At 45.7% G+C, this 18518-nt stretch overlaps 1 protein-coding gene across 8 annotated transcripts in view; it reads left to right on the top strand.

Moving 5' to 3' along the window:
• The window catches only part of MCPH1 (microcephalin 1), a 299005-nt gene that overhangs the window by 23916 nt on the left and 256571 nt on the right, over nt 1-18518 (top strand). For 5 of the 8 annotated variants that reach the window (XM_036838451.1, XM_036838453.1, XM_036838454.1 and 2 more), the window contains exons 5-8: nt 2933-3047; nt 4222-4365; nt 7792-7881; nt 9361-10530. In XM_036838451.1, coding sequence (XP_036694346.1) covers nt 2933-3047; nt 4222-4365; nt 7792-7881; nt 9361-10530 — 1519 coding nt within the window. Of the gene's footprint in view, nt 1-2932; nt 3048-4221; nt 4403-7791; nt 7882-9360; nt 10531-18518 lie in introns of all 8 variants that reach the window. The other 3 variants (XM_036838455.1, XM_036838456.1, XM_036838457.1) reach the window with 2 other exon arrangements.

Genomic DNA, 18518 nt, shown 5'->3' with positions numbered 1-18518 from the left:
ACATTTGAACCACAACCCTTTTGGTTTTTTATTATTTGAAAGTTTTAATTGATTTCTGTATCTGAGGGTAAACTGTTCACTGTGACACATCTGTCACTTTGTTGTCACGTGAGAATCCCTGTTGGAGAGAAGATTTACAGACTTTCTCCACACTGAGTGAGGCAGAGGAGAGCTGTCGATTAGGGAAGACATTCCCGTGGATGTCTCCAAGTTTTCTGAAATAGTAAATCCTGTGTCTCCATCACATTTCATCTCAGACAAGCTGGAACGCACCCGTGCAGTGATGGAAACTCACTTGTCTCCGTCCAGATTGTGTCGGACGGTAGTGAAATGGAGCGTCTCATGACTCTGATAGACCAGCAGCAGCTGGTAATACGTGGAGTGAACACAGATCAGGCCTATCGCTCCTAATTTCCCTTCCCTCAAAATAAGCAGTTTTCAGTTTGACTTGGGTCCTTGCTGATCAGGTGGTCTTCAGTACATGTGCTTTGAGTGAACGAGGTTCTACTACGTTACGTGTACTGTTTGGTGGGTTGCTTTTTCTCCTTCACTTAACCGTGTGTTTTCATCAGTGTGTGTACGCGGCTCCACTTCCTTCTGCTTTGTGTTAAACAGCGTGAATGTGTCTTGGATTCATGCACCCTTAGATCATTGACGAGTTTTACTAAGTATGTTGTCTGTGTGATGTATTTGAGTTTATTTCTGTAAGCGGAATATCTAGAAAGGGACTTAGAGTTCCACCAACAGTGGACAAGGGTACTTTTTCTTAACACTGACTGACCACTGCTGGATATTATTCATCTTTTAAATTTTTCCTAATCTGAAGCATTAATAATGTCTGCTCATACCCTTTACCACTTAAGGTTTTATTAGTCCCTACAAGCATTCCCTTTCCTTCCTTTCTCCAAATGCAGTTGCAGGTTAAACCTGACTCCAGACCTTATTCTTTTGGTCTTTGGGGAGGGTCTCTGCTTCGCTCCCCTCACTCTGCTGCCAGCCTGACCCTCTTGCTTGCTGTTCTTCAAACATACCACGTTTGTCTGTGTTTTAGAGCCATTGCATTGTCTGTCCCTCTGTCTGGAACACACTTCCCCCCATCCATCCACAGACGGTTCTCTGACTTCCACAGGGCTTTGTACTGCTGGTCCTTTCTCACTAAGCACCGGCTCACTCCCCTGTCTACAGTGGTAGGTCCTTCCCACCACGCCAGCCGTCCTGAGCCCCCGGCCTGCTTTTTCCTTGTTATAGTACTCGGCCCTTGCTAACATACTGCAGAAGTGCGGGCAGCCGGGCTCTCGCGAAGACCCCAGAACCCCGCGTGGCGGTGCTTCCGAGCCCACAGAGCGCCTGCTGGTCACCTGCCCCTGTTCTAACTGCGTTACCTCTGCCAGCGACGGGGCCCTCCCACTGGTGATGGGCAGTGTTGACGAGCTTTGGGAGTACAAACGCCCCGAGCGCCAGGGGCCCATAGTTACAAAGCAACGCTGTTAATTAGTGCCTTGCATGCTGTCCAGGTACTTTGGCAAAAACAGTTCAGGCCAGCTCCAGGCCTGCTGGAACTAATCCTCCTGACACACATACGATGTAGTTTACTTATTTGTTATGTGTATTTTCTGTCACTCCTTCATAGAGTATAAGCTCACTGATGCAAGGATCTTTCTTTGTTTCCAGACCAGTGACTGACACACAATAACATTTTTGTTAAATGATGAACGAGTGCGTTACTAACAGATAGAGCAGGGTGCTGAACAAGAGCACAGTGTAGCAGCAGCCTTGACTGGCTAAGAAGTCCTTCATTTAGACTGGGACGCACGTGAGCACACTTGGGCTGGACGCCTAAAGAGGCCTGGACAGAAGACACGCTTCCCTAGCGTCCTTCAGAGACCCTCGGGTGTAGGAGTAACCGTAGGTGAAATCGGTGTCAAGCTCAGCTTTTGTATTTACGGTGGCGACCTGCCCGAATGGGCTCTTCCGCAGGGGACCTGGGGGCCTGGGGTGTAAAAAGTGCTAGGAGATGTGAGAACGGTAGGGTGAGACGGTGACCCAGACGTCACGTGTCCGAGGTTTCCTCATTCCCTACACTTTGGACATGTGGTCACAGGTTTTGTTTTTTACTGGCTGAATGGAGTTGCTGTGATGTAAAGACAGTAAGACAAGATTAAATAATGGTTCTCTTCTTTGGTAGTTATAAAATAATTACTTTTGGGCTTCCCTGGTGGTGCAGTGGTTAAGAATCTGCCTGCCAATGCAGGGGACACGGGTTCGAGCCCTGGTCTGGGAGGATCCCACATGCTGCAGAGCAACTGGGCCCGTGAGCCACAACTACTGAGCCTGTGCGTCTGAAGCCTGTGTTCCGCAACAAGAGAGGCTGCGATAGTGAGAGGCCCGCGCACCGCGATGAAGAGTGGCCCCCACTTGCCACAACTGGAGAAAGCCCTCGCACAGAAACAAAGACCCAACACAGCCATAAATAAATAAATAAAAATTAAGTGAAACTGTTTATAAAAAAAAAAAAAAAAAGGAAAGCATTTCTTTAAAAAAAAAAAAAAATAATTACTTTTGGGTTTTGTTACTGTGTCATGACTTTTTGAGGGGGGGGAGATAGATGTAAAAGTAGCAAAAAATAAGGAAAAGGAGACTAATTTCGTTTAAGAATCTTCATGGAAACTAAGAGTGCTGGGGTCCTGATAATGCCTCAGAAAACATAGCCACTTAGTGTGTAGCTCTTTATTCAGTCTGAAAATTCTGTCCATATTCTTAGAGTTATAGGAAGAATAAACATTACAAATTCACATATAGTGAAGAAATATCTCTTTAAGTGGGTTGTATCATGGATGTTACAAAAGATATCAGGAATGTGTATGGAAGGGTTCTTTTCCTGTCTTACACAATCACAATACAGTATTATTTTTTTTATGTCCTTTTTGTACAGCGCAAGTGTATGCAGCCCAAAGATTTTATTCCTAAAACACCAGAAAATGATAAAAGACTGCAAAAGAAGTTTGAGAAAATGGCTAAAGAGCTGCAACAGCAGAAGACCACTCTGGGTAAGCTGAGAAGTGTAGGTCAGTCCCTGGTGCTTGTGTCTGTACTTCTGAAGCAGCAGAACTGAGCAGAACCCTTAGCCTGCGTGGTGCTGCCCAATGCCTCTCCAGAACATTGGCTGAACCCTTTGCCCTTGCGCTCGGGCATCCCGCTGCCTGATGAATCGAGTCTCTCGGTGCCGCGCTGGTGCCTCCCCGACAAATCCCGCGTGACAGTCTGGTCTGCTGCCCCAGACAGACATGGAGGTCTCCTTGGCATCTGTCCGCCCTGATGCCTGTCACCCGCCTGGACCCCAGACCTGCTCTGAAGTGGTCTCCCAACTCCTCCTCCGCCCTCTTTGCCCAAGCCTGCAGCACCCCATGCGGGCGTCCGGCAGCGCCTTGGCTGGCCTTCCCGCCGCTGTGTCCTTAGCCTCTATCTCCCTGCTTCAGTCAGAAGGGTGTACATCCGAGCTCACGTGGGCACCCCGCCCGGGCTTTAACGGTCCTCAGTGTCGTCCTAAGGAAAAGACACTTAGGGTAAAATCCTGTACTTCACGTGTCCTACAGCCGCCCACGTCCTCTCTGATCTGCCTGCCCTGCAGCCTCACCTCAGCTCTGCCCCTCTCTGCTGTCAGCCTTCATACCTCTGCCATTTGGCCATCTTTCCTGCACCAGCGATAGTGTATTTGAAAATAATTCAGCAAAATGGTAATGATAGATTTTAAAAAGTTCTCTTTTTAGACCAAATTTATGTCTGAATTGTCTCTTAAAAACTACAACTATAAGGTATTAAAGATTCAACTAACGTATGTCTGCATATTGCCAGAAGTGCAGTAAAAGTTGTGCAGGCCTAAGAGTTGCAAAGGAGAGGCTACTGAATGATTTGTTGTGGTCTGTTTTTTAAGCGGGGCCGGACAGCTGGTCAGGGTCCTAAAGTTCTTTCATTACCTGCAAGGTGTGGATTCCAGGAAGCACACCACTGTTCACCCCACCACTGAGCCCCTTATTTCATGGCTCAAGGATCCTCTGACCCCCTTCCTGCCGCCGAGTTCACGTGCGGGGCTGTGTGTGTGTCTGTCAAAAGGGAAGAGGAACCCATGGAGTAGGGGACAGGGGGTGTCCTTAAGAGGAATCATATTGCTGAAGGAGGAAGGCATGTTTTTGAGATTAAAACTGGGCTTTTGTTTCTTTTCAGGTAATGATGCTCCTGTTCTCTTGTTCGAACCTAATGGCTCCCTGGTGTACAGTCCCCCAGTTAGAATCTGCGGTGGCCACCACAGTGCAGCGGGGAAGAGACTGCAGGCGATGCAGGCGAAACGGGAGGGTCTTTTCCCCACCTGTAAGTGACACTTCGTACGATGGAAATTGTGAAGTAGGTGAATACAGTGTGGAAAGGGGTTTTTTTTTCCTTTACAGAATATTTTAGTGAATTTAGATTATAATTTTTTTTTACCTCTATCAGTGTAGGCTTTGTTGATATTTTCTTCCAGAAAATCTTATGCTTTGTTAAGATTTTTAAAGAGTATATTGGGTATGTAGTATTCTCCAGGTTTAAAATCCTGTTGTTCCTTTGTAATTTTTCATATATTCGGGATTTTTCTTTCTTTTTTTTAAAAAATTAATTGGGCCCCTCTTTTGAAGGAGTTTGCTTTAGATTAAGTATCTAATGCTTCAGTTTATGTTTTCCTTTATTTCTTTTATCTTGAAAATTTTTAAGTAACATACAGGCACATTTTCATAAAACGTTGACCAGTAGTACATCGTTTGTAGTAAACATCCATCTTGATTCCCACCTCATTCTCCTCTGCCCCTGGGTAACCCGTGTTTTATGTTGATGTGTTTCTCCAGATCTTTTTCAGTGGGTCACATGTCTGTGTATACGTGAAAAAGATAAGGCTTCTGTATTTTTCTCTGTGGTGGTATAACTTTTCTTTACCTAAATTGGATCATGGCATACCTCTTATTTTCAGCTTTCTTTTTTTACTGAAAAGTGTATTGGTGTGGACCTACATCTTTTTAAAATTTTTTATTTTTAAAGATGTTGCATAGTAGTCTAGAGTGTTGATATTGAATCATGTCTGTTGGTGGATATTTTTCCATTTTTTCTTTCTTTTTTGTTTTTTATTTTTGGCCTCGCCTTGCAGCTTGCGGGATCTTAGTTCCCCAATGAGGAGATTGAACCGCAGGCCCCAGGAGTCCTAGCCACTGGACCACCAGGGAATTCCCCCAATTTTTATTTATTAGAAACAGTGCTGCAGTTTTTATTCTTTTTAAACTACACGGTATGGTGGTTCTTGCTTTTTATGTAACCGTTTTCCTCTCTGGACATAAGGCTTTTCCCCCCACTGTTTATTGTTATAACCCACACGCCAGTGGACATGCTTCTATATGAATCTTTACGTTCCTCTGTATTTCATGTATTGCAATAATAATTCATAAAGGCAGAATTTAAAATTTTTGGTAGATATTGTCAGATTGCCCTTCAAAAAGTTTGTGCCATTTTACCCTTTGCCAGTTGTTTATAAGAACTGCAGTTTCACACCCTTGGGAAACTAGATTGAGTAAGATACACGAACTCTGTGTTGTTTGTCATGATGCAGTGACTTTTGAGAAACAGAAATATTACGTTTAAGGTAGACAAATCTGTTCCGTTTGTCTTTTCCTTCTGGCCTCTAGGATTCCTGTGATGCTTAGAACTCCTCCACCACAAGGTGTCAAAATTGTTGTATTTTCTGCTATTACTTGTATGGTTTATTTTTAAGGTTAGTTGTTTCATCTGTCCTGAATTTATATCTGTATATTTATGCAGTGGGCACGTGTATCAGTTAAGGTTAGTTGTGGCCGCCGATAACGGATAAATGCAAAAACCAGTGGCCGTGCTTAGATAGAGTTGTGTTTCTCTGTCCTGCCAAAGAAAGAGGCCGGCAGGGTTTGGGGAGGCTTCCCGCCTGGCCTCCCCGGAGCCAGCTCCCTGCAAGCAAGGAGCAAGGCCCCACCAGCTCCTGCCTCCTGCTGCTGCCGAGCGCCGCCGGCCAGAGCGCGGTCCTGTGGCTCTTCCTGCTTGCAAGCTAAGTGCGGCCATTCATGGCCCAGGAGCTGCAAAGGCAGAACACCCCTCTGGATGAGCCAAGAACTACAGTACAGTTCTTTGTGTCTGTACATCTAATTTAATCTGCCAGTTTAATTTAAAATGCGCAGTGGCCTTCAGGATGGCATGGCTAAGGGGACTGCAGTAGTTTTAGCCTAGGAAGTAGGAAACAATACAAGTCACCTACAGGGCACTGCAAGCAAGACTGAAGTGTAGTCTTAACTAGGGTGTGTGTCTGCGCTCATCAAATCAGGGTCTGTTGTAAGAGGCAGGTGGGAATGGCCACTGAGCTAGGTAACTAGCAGCGTTCCAGGGGACTATCCAGGTTGTTTCGACAAATCATTATATATGTGTGCAAACTAATTTGCCTTGGACTTTATTCCACTACTTTGCAGTGTTAATTCTGCTACGTAACTGCCTCCCGCGGTTAAGTTTAAATTCAGCAGTCGAAAATGTTATCTGTGTGCTTACCTTTCTTATCTTGGTTTATTCTCATTTTCTAATTGTTCACCTAAGTTTTCTCAGAAGTGTATCCTTTTCAGTCTCCTCAAAAAACATCTCTGACCGTGAGACCGAGATCTCTCTTTTGTCTCTGGTCTGTTGCATGCACAGCCTTTGAAGGTGACGCCTGTGGCCTTAGCTGTTGAATCGCTGATCTCCTGGATGTTGTTCTGTGAAACCTCCGCCCTCCGGACACTTGGGGCTGCATAGTTCTTTGTTGCTGGGGCCGTCCTGCACCTGGCAGAGTGTCCGCAGCGTCCCTGGCCCCTGCCCACTAGAGGCCGGCAGCATGGGGCCGTCCTGCGCCTGGCAGAGTGTCCGCAGTGTCCCTGGCCCCTGCCCACTAGAGGCCGGCAGCATGGGGCCGTCCTGCGCCTGGCAGAGTGTCCGCTGTGTCCCTGGCCCCTGCCCACTAGAGGCCGGCAGCATGGGGCTGTCCTGCGCCTGGCAGAGTGTCCGCTGTGTCCCTGGCCCCTGCCCACTAGAGGCCGGCAGCATGGGGCCGTCCTGTGCCTGGCAGAGTGTCCGCAGTGTCCCTGGCCCCTGCCCACTAGAGGCCGGCAGCATGGGGCCGTCCTGCACCTGGCAGAGTGTCCGCTGTGTCCCTGGCCCCTGCCCACTAGAGGCCGGCAGCATGGGGCCGTCCTGCGCCTGGCAGAGTGTTCCGCTGTGTCCCTGGCCCCTGCCCACTAGAGGCTGGCAGCATGGGGCACAGTCCACCCCAGCCCCACCCGCGACATCCAGCAGCATCCGCAGGCGCCAGGCCGCCCCTGGTAGAGAACCACCGCTCTGGTCATAGAGGCAGCTGTCTGTGATCATCATGAGAAAAGCCTTGATCATCGAGCAGTGAGACTGACTGAAAGGTTCTCTTTACCCGTATCGAGCTTCTGCTGAGGTCTAGGCCGGCCGACTTTCCAAGAGCCCTTCCAACTTTTATTATCCTAGGATTCTGTGCCTTTTTTATGGTATGATTTGTATAAATTATATTTTAATGATTCTCATCATCTGTAATAGATTTGAGTAAGAAGTCTAGAATAGCACGTATTAGGAATAAGTCCTCTGTGTGTGTGTGTGTGTCAGTGACACAAGAGTGGAATGAGTGGACCTAGTACTGGCTTCATCTACTACCAGAGATCAGAGCTGTCATTTAATGAGGAGTTTTGATTATGTTTTCAGCTTCCCAGATGGTTGAAAAGTCTGACGATAACACCGTTAACTCTCTGTGTGAAGCATCTTTGAACCTTTCACATGATACTTTGTGTTCAGGTAAAACTTTTTAACAAAAGCTTTGTTCTGTGCATGGTTTATTCTTTAATATCTTTGGTGTGTGTGGAAATTATTTGCCCACGTATCTTAAATAGTCGCCATCTTTTTATTTCATACCTGATGCATGCGTTGCCTGTAAGTTGGAAACAAGTGACGACAGTCACTAGCTCAGTTTCATCGTTGGCTGTGCTGTGGGCGGGCGCTGCTCGCGTGTCTGTATCTCGTCTGATTCTCCCGTTAGCCCCGTGACGCAGGCGCCGTCGTTGTCCCGCTCCTGCTGGTGAGAAAGCCCGGCCAGAGAGAAGTCAGACGGCTCGTAAGAGGTCACACCATTTGTGAGCGGCTGACCCGGGCTCCGAAGTAGGCAGTCTGACTTCAGAATTTACTCTCTTATGCCGTGTCCTGCTGCTTGCCAGCCTTTTGAAAAGTGAGCTAAGCTTATTCAGCTGCTAAAATTAAACATGTCCTATGTCTCCAGCTGCCGACTTAGAGACACGCAGCACCACCCGCCCGCTGGGCTTCTCTCTGCTCCCTGGGGGCTGCCCCTCTCCTCCCTCTTTAAAAGCAGAGCCTTAGTGGTGTCAGTCAGTAAGTTAAGACACCTCTGTTGCCTCTGGTGTGGAGTTTCTATAAACTGGGGCTCCTCCATCTGTTCAGCAAGCGCCGAGCCCCTATCAGAGGAGCCAGTGCTGGGCGAGCGGCTCCAGATCCCAGGAAGCCGTGTCTGCTGGGGGCGTCGAGGCCGGGGAGGGGGGCGGATAGGAGTATAAGCGCAGGGCGCTGACGCACACGCTCTTCAAGGTTTGGGTGCAACTCTGGGTGGCAGAGGAGGGCTTGGGTGACCAGAGCTGGTGGAGTCTGGGAGGATTTGCAGGGGTTCTGACGTCCGAGGTGGGTTTCGAAGGAAGGGTAGTGTTTATCCAGGTTAGAGCGTGCAACAGGGGGAGTATAATAAACCCAGCTTTCAGGAGCTGAGCAGAGCTTCGCGTTACCCTCAGGAAACGTGTAAGAAGTTGTGTGCAGAGTCAGAACCCTGAGATACGCCAGGCGGCTCCCGGCATGTGAATACAGAGTGAGGCCTTCGGCAGGCGGCCGGGAGTCTGGGCGGCCGAGTGCATCGTGGTCGACTAGAGCCTGAACGCATGGTCCTTCCTCCTAGGACAACGGGCCCCCTCGAGGCTTTAGTGACGGGGCGCGGCGCTCTTCGTGGAGCGGGGCACCGGGCGTGAGAACGTGCCGAGCGCTACTGCCTCTCGGACCCCACCTTGTTCCGCGCCCACGGGGACGCCCGGGCCCCTGCTGGCAACGCCGGCCGGGAGGGCGTCCTCGCCTGTCGTGAGAACTGGGCGTGGGCGCTGCCCTTCCGAACCAGGAGCTGGGCTTAGCAAGTGCCGCTTTATCACGTTGCGGGCGGACTGAGAATTAGTTTTATAACAGTGTAAACCATTAAAAAGTTGCTTCTTTATTAATGTTTTCCAGAGGACTTCTTTGCTGGTGTTCTGCACTTGTCTTTTGATGATCTTTGTGGGAGCTCTGGATGTGGGACTCAGCAGAGGAAATTGGGCGGATTCCTTGATGAAAGTAAAAGCGCTGCGTGTGCTTCCTCAGCTGTGTTGAAAACGAGCAGTGTCCCTCCGCCGGCATCTCCCGGTTCCCGCGGTCGGTTAACCCTTCACCAGCCCCCCGGCAGCCTTTCCAAGGGAGACACCCACGGGCAGAGGGGTGCCGCGGGCCGAGCCATCCCCCCCGACGCAAAGCCAGCGTGGGAGCCGGCTCGGGGGCTGTTCGACGGGAAGAGGGGCCCGTCTCCCACGTCATCTGTAACAAAAGAGCCCCCCAGGGGCCCTTCATGTCCCCAGAGCTCCTCAGCCACGGGAAGAAGGGTGTCGGCGAACTCCAGGCCACCCCCGGAGGAGAGACTGAGGAAGAGGCGGTCCCTCGGGTGGCCCCCCGCGCCCCGGGTGCAGCCGGTGAACAGCCCGAAGTGCGCGAGCCGCTCTGCCATTGAGACTCGGGGCCGCGGGGAGTCCTCGTACGATGATTACTTTTCTCCCAATAATCTCAAGGAGAGGGACTCGGAGAGCCTCCTTCCCGGGGTCCAGCCGCCCGCCGGCCCTGCCCTGCTCCACTGCACGAGGAGCCTTTCCAGGAGGGAGAGGACCAGCCTCCTGGAAAGGGCTGACTTTTCCTGCATCGGCAGAAACCCCAGGTCAGCCGATGGTACCTACTCAACAGTGAAGGCTGGCTTCCGTCTCCAGAAACCTGCAAACTACGGAGCTGATCTGGGCTTGAGCAGCGTGACTTCTAAGGAAACGCCTGCTGCCGAAGGGACCCCAGGGGACTGTCCCCGGGCCGAGGCTCAGAGACGGGGAGACGCCCGCCCGGGCGGGAGTGACTCTCCCCATACCCTCGACGGACTCACTCCTCAGAAGGGACGTCGAGGTGATTTTACTCCTTTGAAAGGAAGCAATAAAGAAATGAAAGGATGGATTGACATAAAAAGCACACAGAAAGAAGATACTCCTTCTAAAATGGTGAATTCCCCTGAAGGTGAAGCACTAAGTGATTATAAGCTAAACCGTGCAGGCGACTGTGATGTGGAAAAGTCTGCAGAGGCGAGGGAGGAGTTACCCCGAGGATGCAGTGAAAGTACGTGCATCTCCTGTTACCGGTCTCTCCACCGTAGGAACATGCAGTAGTGCGTCCATCTTCCACGTTTATCACAGCCTTTTCATAATTACAATTTCCTTTTTTCCCTTCTTTTAAACTTTAAAGAATGTATGTTTGATATTTACAGCGATAAATTCTGTAACTTCTTGAGGAGTAGACGGCTTACTGCCCCATGGAATTTCTAGGTTCCTTGGTGAAACCTGTTATTAGGAATACATTTCTCTAAGTCTTATAGGTGCAAAGAAAAAGTGATGTCTGGATGTCTTGTGTGAGTAATGGACTAGAGTGAGCGCTTTTCCTTGTTTCAGTGCAGCCTGTCACTGCAGCATCACTGCACAGAGGCACGCGAGTGGAGGTCTTCTGAAACTACCAGTTTGTAATGGTGAGGCTGTTTATTTTAGAAGGGAAATTGAGGAGTGTAAGCCTTTCATTCTGTTAAGAAAAGATAAATAAATGTGGAAATAAGTTATCAATATTTATTTTTGAAGAAACTGGGCAATGTTAGCTATGAAGAAATTTTTTTTTAAGTATTTTGTTTAAATAGTTCATTGTAACAGGCCTTATTAGATTTCTATTTATTTGTTTTAAGCATGTCATTTAAATAGATATATTCCTATCTGTAATTTAATTGTAACCATAGTAATGAACTATGTCATTATAGCAAAAGTAGCAACAATTTTGCACTTTCTGATTATAAGCACAGACAGGTTTCAGCAATCAAAAGTGAAGAAATCTTGAACTTAAACCATCTTCACCTAAAGATTGGGTTAAAATTTCGATAAGGCCAAGTTTATTCTTCATTGTTTCTCTACTCCTTGAATCATTTTAACCACGCTTTTCAAGTTGGAGAAGTTATATGGATTGAAATAATCACAGATGTATCGCATATCTTTTCCTTGGGTATGAACTCCTCGAAATCATCTCACAAAAAGAATTTAATTTGTATATCATTAACCTTCTTTTTATGTCTGAGCTTTCTGATATATATAAAACTTTATTATATATTTATAAAATATATAAAATTTGACATAAAACTATGTTTTATGTTCCATTAGGGTTAGTATGTGTTTTCAAAATATTTATTTTAAAATTATGTCAAGGCTAAAATTAATATAACACAGTGGGTGTACAGAATTATTTCGGTAGCTAAGAATATCCTGTTCTTGAAGCTTACATTCTCATTCTTCTCAGTTTTCATCTTGTGGTTCTTTCAGCTTTTGAATAATACCTAATGACGTGCAAACATAAGTCAAGTAAAAAAAAAACAAAAAAACAAAAAACCTGCTTTCAGGTGGTGTGGAGCACCGTGCAGCCCAGCGTTGCGCCCCGCGTGACGGTCCTGCTCCGGGGCTCACCGCCACGCCCAGGGCCCCGTGGGGTCTGGGGCACATGTGCTGAGGGCTCACGGGCTGCAGGCAGGGCCCTGGCGTAACTGAACCTCAGAGACGGAATCGGATATTCTGTGTGCCCTAACGTAAGGACATGTAGATTCGCCTTGTTTTACGTCATCCCAAGAGAGAAAATCATTGAATTTAGGACAGGAAAAGACTTAGCTATTGTCTAGCCTAAACCTAGCCCTTTGTTTTATGGTGGTAAAGTCAAGACCCACCGATGTCTTAGATGGTCCACAGTCAGCCCACCTGGCATCCCACCTCTCTCTGGGACCCCCCTCCCCCCCAGGTAAAGGCACATGGCCTGCGGGCTACCTTAGACGTTCGTAGATGCTGAAATTGCGAAGCGGTGAAGCCCACTCTACTTCAAGCTGTACCTCTCCAAATCTTTTATGTTGCAATAAAAGTCTTTTTTCAATTTCTGTTTCCGTTCACTTTTACTCATCGCCCTTGTCAGTGTCTAAGATAGATAGTGTGCAGCAAAGATTGTGAGAAGAGATTACAAAGACACTCAGTGATAAACGTTAACAGAACAAGAATGGAGAGAGAAACTTCTGATTTTTAGAAAAACAATAACCTTTGAAATCATATTAACCAATAATTGTTTTCTTTCTAAGCTTTTCATTCTCTAGTTTCATAAAAATACACAAATACATGCTCAGTGTAAGAGAAACTGCTAAAAAGGGTAAAATCATCCTGTCCTGCTCTCCTCATCTACCCCTTTTCGTTAGTTCATTTAACAGGGGTTTTTGTGCACCTGTTGTGTCCCAGGGTCCCTTCTAGTTCCCAGGGAGATGGCAGAGAAGGAGGCAGCGCCCCCCCCCCCAGAGGTTACATTCTAGTGAGGAGGAGGGGACAGTAAGTGTACGTCAGCATCATGCCAGGTAGCACGCCGCGTGAGACAAGTGCGCTGGTTAGGTTAGGGAAGGCCTCTCGGAGGAGGTGACGTTGGCTCACAGGCCTGGGCGTGGGAGAAGAGGTACCTTGTGGCTGGGGATCATGTTTCAGCCTGAGGAAACAGCAAGTGCAAATGTCCTGAGGTAGAAAATGCCCACAAGCGCCGCAGGGAAGCCACCGTAGCGACAGCTCTCTGGGCTGAGGGAGACCGGGAGGAAGTGCAGTCAGAGAGGCCCCGACAAGCCTGGGGTGGCTTTGTTTTCTTTTCAAGTGTGATGAGGAGCCACTGGCGGGTTTTAAGCGAGGAGTAACCAGTTGTGATTTTTGTTTTGGACGTAACCCTGAGAGTGTCCGCTAGAGGCAGTCCGCCAGCAGTTGTGTTTCCTTCCAGACATTGTGTGTGTGTGTGTGTACAAACACACAAGTGCAAGATGATGTTTTAGGGGAATTTTATCGCATACATAGGATTACATTATCCTATTGCCTTAAAATCTGGTTTTTTGAAAAATATGTTGTTTCCATATCAGTATCAACAGAGCAATAGATCTACCTCATTTTAAAATATGTTTCAGGAGTCAATGAAATTTTTCTATAATGAGTCATATAGTAAATGTTTTAGACTTTCTGGGCCAGGAGGCAAAATCAAGGTACGTAGGTAGGTATACAATGAGAAAAAGACATTTTTACAAAATTTTTATCGGCTAAACTCAAAGTTGAGTACAACTTTTTTGTAATACAAGTCTAATGAGAGTAGAATTCTACTTTGGGGGAGGAATAACTTAATTGGGGTTCAGATTGAGTGATCTCATCAAAATTGATTGCAAATGTTTATTAAGGCTGACGTGTAATAAGATTTTACGTATTTCACCTTGGAAAATGCCGTTTCACACGGATAGGCTACCACCCCGGAAGCAGGCGGGTTTCATCGAGCACATGCTTGCCTAGGAAAGATCTACAGGCTTCTATTAGCGTGTCCCCTGCGTGTGCCCTGTAGCAGGTCCTCCCGGTGCAGGTGAGGCTCCTCCGTGTGCAGTCGTGTGGGTTTTGAGTAAATCCCCTTTGCTCTTGCCTCAAGGTCTGTAAAACGTGGCTGGAACTGGAGCTTGCTTGTGGGAGATACATCCACATCAAGTTAGCACGGCACTGGAGATCTTCTAACTTCTGGCACTGCAGGACAGGAAGTATGTAAAGCTGCTCGATGTCACTTACGTGTGGAAGTGGCTTTCCACCCCCTGTGGCATTGCTGACCACAGCTCTTCAGATGACCGCCTGAGGTCGGTTTTCACTGTCAACTAGTGAAAGCCGATTCATCATCCTGAATTAGCGCACAGCTTGGCTGATGCTCGTTTCTCAGTAACGAAGGTGGCTGGAGTGGTTCCACGGGTGCCGCGTGGCCACCGGCAAGAGCAGAAAGAAATCCTTTCCACGCCCACGCCCTCACTCTGGTCCCTTGGTCTGAGAGAGGCTTTGCTGTGGATGATGGGATTGCGTGTCAGCACAGACACGTGCCTTATCTAAACAGTTTGGCCATGTCCAATTATTAGGTTCTTTTTGATGAATAATAGTTGCCAGTAGAGGTTGAGGAAGGCTAGTTTGCCCTCTTCTGCAAGCTCTGTCTACCAGCTCTTATTGAAAGCAAGTCTCCAGACACGCAGATATTATAAAACATTGGCATGCAGATGGGGAACTGTCCACAAATCAGACCTATAAGCTGAAGTCCCAGGTCTTGTCCGTTAAGTTAACTGTACCTGATCTGAAAGGTTTAGTAGAGGCAGACGGGATTCTCGGGGCTCATTTCTGGGAACCGGTCAGCATCAGGCCACTAGATAACCCTCAGCCCTGCAGTTTCTCATAGGACCATTTAGGGACCAAGTCTTGCATATGACCCTTAGGTACCAGCTATGGCACATGCCCTATTCATACATGGGTAGGAGGGTCCTGTGATATTTTAGCCAATCCATGAATTTAACTGAGAAACATTCCTGGCATCCATTACTCTGATTAACAAGCCGATGATATCACCAGTTACCACTCATTTCTTTCATCCATTTTGCCAGTTAACAAAGCATCTAGTATTGGGCGGGAGGGTTTATAGGAGTTGTCTCTAAAGTGTGATGTTTCTGTGAGCTCACCACTACTGGCGGGGGTGTCTTGATAGAGAAGCACTAGCACACGTACTTCATGTCATACAGTCTGTGATGAAATGTGCTAACTTACAGCCTTCACGACACTATGTTGCTCTGTCTTAGTGCACTAATCCTTGGGACAGAAATGGCAGGAGGGGTCTGTGCTGGCTTTGGTGGTTTTGTTGGTGGTCACTGCCTGTGTTTCTGAGTTGGGAAGGATTATGAGGCTTGGTCTTGGCTTTGAAGGACAACGTGACATGAATAGTAGTGTCTGCTTAGAGAAGTGATTAACGTGCTTCAGTAGGGGGTTTATCTGGATTATCACTTTATTTAATTGGTGGAGAATTATAGGCAAAAATGCTGTAGTAATTGTCTGTAGAAGGTATTTTGTATATTTCTTCATTCGTAACCCCAGGCAGGGAATTGCTTTTATAATTTCAGATTTGTTTTGCAGCCTTTTGAGAAAGTGGTAATCTTATTTTGATGTAATTGATACATCTCATTGAAGTCATCAGGAGATATACCATTTTCAATTGAATTAATTAAAAATATTTCATACATGTTTTACGAAAACAAAGCCCAGCAAATTATAGGCACTTAGATATTCAATGTAGAATATTTTGCATATTCTGAATATTTCTTCATTTAAGAGAAAGTATGATTTACTATTGTACCAAGTAGGTAGGCATACATGTACATGTATTCCTTAAGTATTTAAAATTGAAGATTAATTACTGTACTTCTGGATAATTCAAGTAATATACAAATATATTCAGAAGAGTGTTTCTCCTCACCCTCTTCTCCAGAACCTCCCAATCCACTCACTGGAGGTAAGAAATCCTAACAGCTTGACGTAGGTTATTCAACCTATGTGGCTACAAGGAGGGTATTAGAACCCACTGATTATTTGACTGCTTGATTTGTTTATTTGTATATTTATTCATTTATTCGCTAATCACCTATGTCCAACACATAAGCACACGGGGAGTTAATGATGTAAAGCTCTGTCCCTTTTCCTTCAGGAGCTTAGACGTGCAGGGAAGACGTAGTCAAGTTAATCCATATACGAGGATCAGGCAATTCAAAAGATGGAGAGATGACCCCCAATGGGAGAGGTTATATGGTATTAAAACTGATATATGTATTTAAAATCCAGATTTTAATTATCTCTACAATGATTATAAAGGAAAAGATTCCACATCATCTTTTGAAGATCGTGATTAGATTTTATTTTTGTTTTCTTGGTTAACAAAGTGAACTTGATATTTTAGCAGATGAATGTGTGTGTGTGTGTATTCTCTTGTCAGCTGAGTATTGCTTGTATAGAACTTGTGAACTGGCACGTATCCAAATCCCAGAAGTATATATGGAAAGGATTTTTCCTGGGTGTCTTTTAAGGCACTTTCCACAGTCTTAAAATTCTGCATTCTACATTGTTCTTAAATAATTCATTATTCAGATTTTAGGAGCTCAGAAGAAATTTCCCACTGGGACCGTGTTAACATTTTGTATTGATTAGTATATGCCTTTATTGTTAAAATTATAGATTCTTAAATCAGCCTTCAGAAGCCTTTTTTTCTTTGATATAGTTGATCTTACAGAGTGTCTTGTACCTGTAAATATTAATTGCTTTAATATATTATTAGTAATAGTATTATTAGTCTTAACTCTGTGTCTTGGAAGTAGGAAAGTAGGATGTGCAGGAGGATAGATTGTTAGGAATAAGTTTATTTTGTATTTCTCTGCCCTGGACAAAACTTTGACATGGACCAAGTTTCTTTTTTTTTGGTAACATCTTTATTGGAGTATAATTGCTTTACAATGGTGTGTTAGCTTCTGCTGTACAACAAAGTGAATCAGCTATACATAAACATATATCCCCATAGCTCCTCCCTCTTGCGTCTCCCTCCCACCCTCCCTATCCCTCCCCTCTAGGTGGTCACAAAGCACCGAGCTGATCTCCCTGTGCTGTGTGGCTGCTTCCCACTAGCTATCTATTTTACATTTGGTAGTGTATATAAGTCCATGCCACTCTCTCACTTCGTCCCAGCTTCCCCTTCCCCTTCCCCGTGTCCTCAGGTTCATTCTCTACGTCTGCATCTTTATTCCTGTCCTGCCCCTAGGTTCTTCAGAACCTTTTTTTTTAGATTCCATATATATGTGTTAGCATATGGTATTTGTTTTTCTCTTTCTGACTTACTTCACTCTGTATGACAGTCTCTAGGTCCATCCACCTCACTACAAATAACTCAATTTCATTTCTTTTTATGGCTGAGTAATATTCTGTTGTATATAATATGTGCCACATCTTCTTTATCCATTCATCGGTCGATGGACACTTAGGTTGCTTCCATGTCCTGGCTATTGTAAATAGTGCTTCAGTGAACATTGTGGTACATGCTTCTATTTGAATTATAGTTTTTTCAGGGTATATGCCCAGTAGTGGGATTGCAGGGTCATATGGTAGTTCTATTTTTAGTTTTTTGAGGAACCTCCATACTGTTCTCCATAGTGGCTGGTATCAATTTACATTCCCACCAACAGTGCAAGAGGGTTCCCTTTTCTCCACACCCTCTCCAGCACTTACTGTTTGTAAATTTTGTGATGATGGCCATTCTGACCGGTGTGGTGATACGTCATTGTAGTTTTGATTTGCATTTCTCTAATGATTAGTGATGTTGAGCATCCTTTCATGTGTTTCTTGGCAATCTGTATATCTTCTTTGGAGAAATGTCTATTTAGGTCTTATGCCCATTTTTGGACTGGGTTGTATTTTTTTTGATATTGAGCTGCATGAGCTGCCTGTATATTTTGGAGATTAATCCTTTGTCAGTTGCTTTATTTGCAAATATTTTCTCCCATTCTGAGGGTTGTCTTTTCGTCTTGTTTATGGTTTCCTTGGCTGTGCAAAAGCTTTTAAGTTTCATTAGGTCCCATCTGTTTATTTTTCCATTTCTCTAGAAGGTGGGTCAGAAAGGATCTTGCTGTGATGTATGTCATAGTGTTCTGCCTATATTTTCCTCTAAGAGTTTTATAGTGTCTGGCCTTACATTTAGGTCTTTAATCTCTTTTGAGTTTATTTTTGTGTATGGTGTTAGGGAGTGTTCTAATTTCATTCTTTTACATGTAGCTGTCCAGTTTTCCCAGTACCACTTATTGAAGAGGCTGTCTTATCTCCATTGTATATTCTTGCCTCCTTTATCAAAAATAAGGTGACCATATGTGTGTGGGTTTATCTCTGGGCTTTCTATCCTGTTCCATTGATCTATATTTCTGTTTTTGTGCCAGTATCATACTGTCTTGATTACTGTAGCTTTGTAGTGTAGTCTGAAGTCCGGGAGCCTGATTCCTCCAGCTCTGTTTTTCTTTCTCAGGATTGCTTTGGCTATTCGGGGTCTTTTGTGTCTCCATACAAACTGTGAAATTTTTTGTTCTAGTTCTGTGAAAAATGCCATTGGTAGTTTGATAGGGATTGCACTGAATCTGTAGATTGCTTTGGGTAGTATAGTCATTTTCACAATGTTGATTCTTCCAATCCAAGAACATGGTATAT

Source organism: Balaenoptera musculus, chromosome 21, assembly GCF_009873245.2.
Source record: "Balaenoptera musculus isolate JJ_BM4_2016_0621 chromosome 21, mBalMus1.pri.v3, whole genome shotgun sequence".
NCBI classification, from domain to species: domain Eukaryota; kingdom Metazoa; phylum Chordata; class Mammalia; order Artiodactyla; family Balaenopteridae; genus Balaenoptera; species Balaenoptera musculus.
The sequence above is the reverse complement of the archived record's forward strand: the minus strand, read 5'-3'. Positions and strand labels throughout refer to the sequence as shown.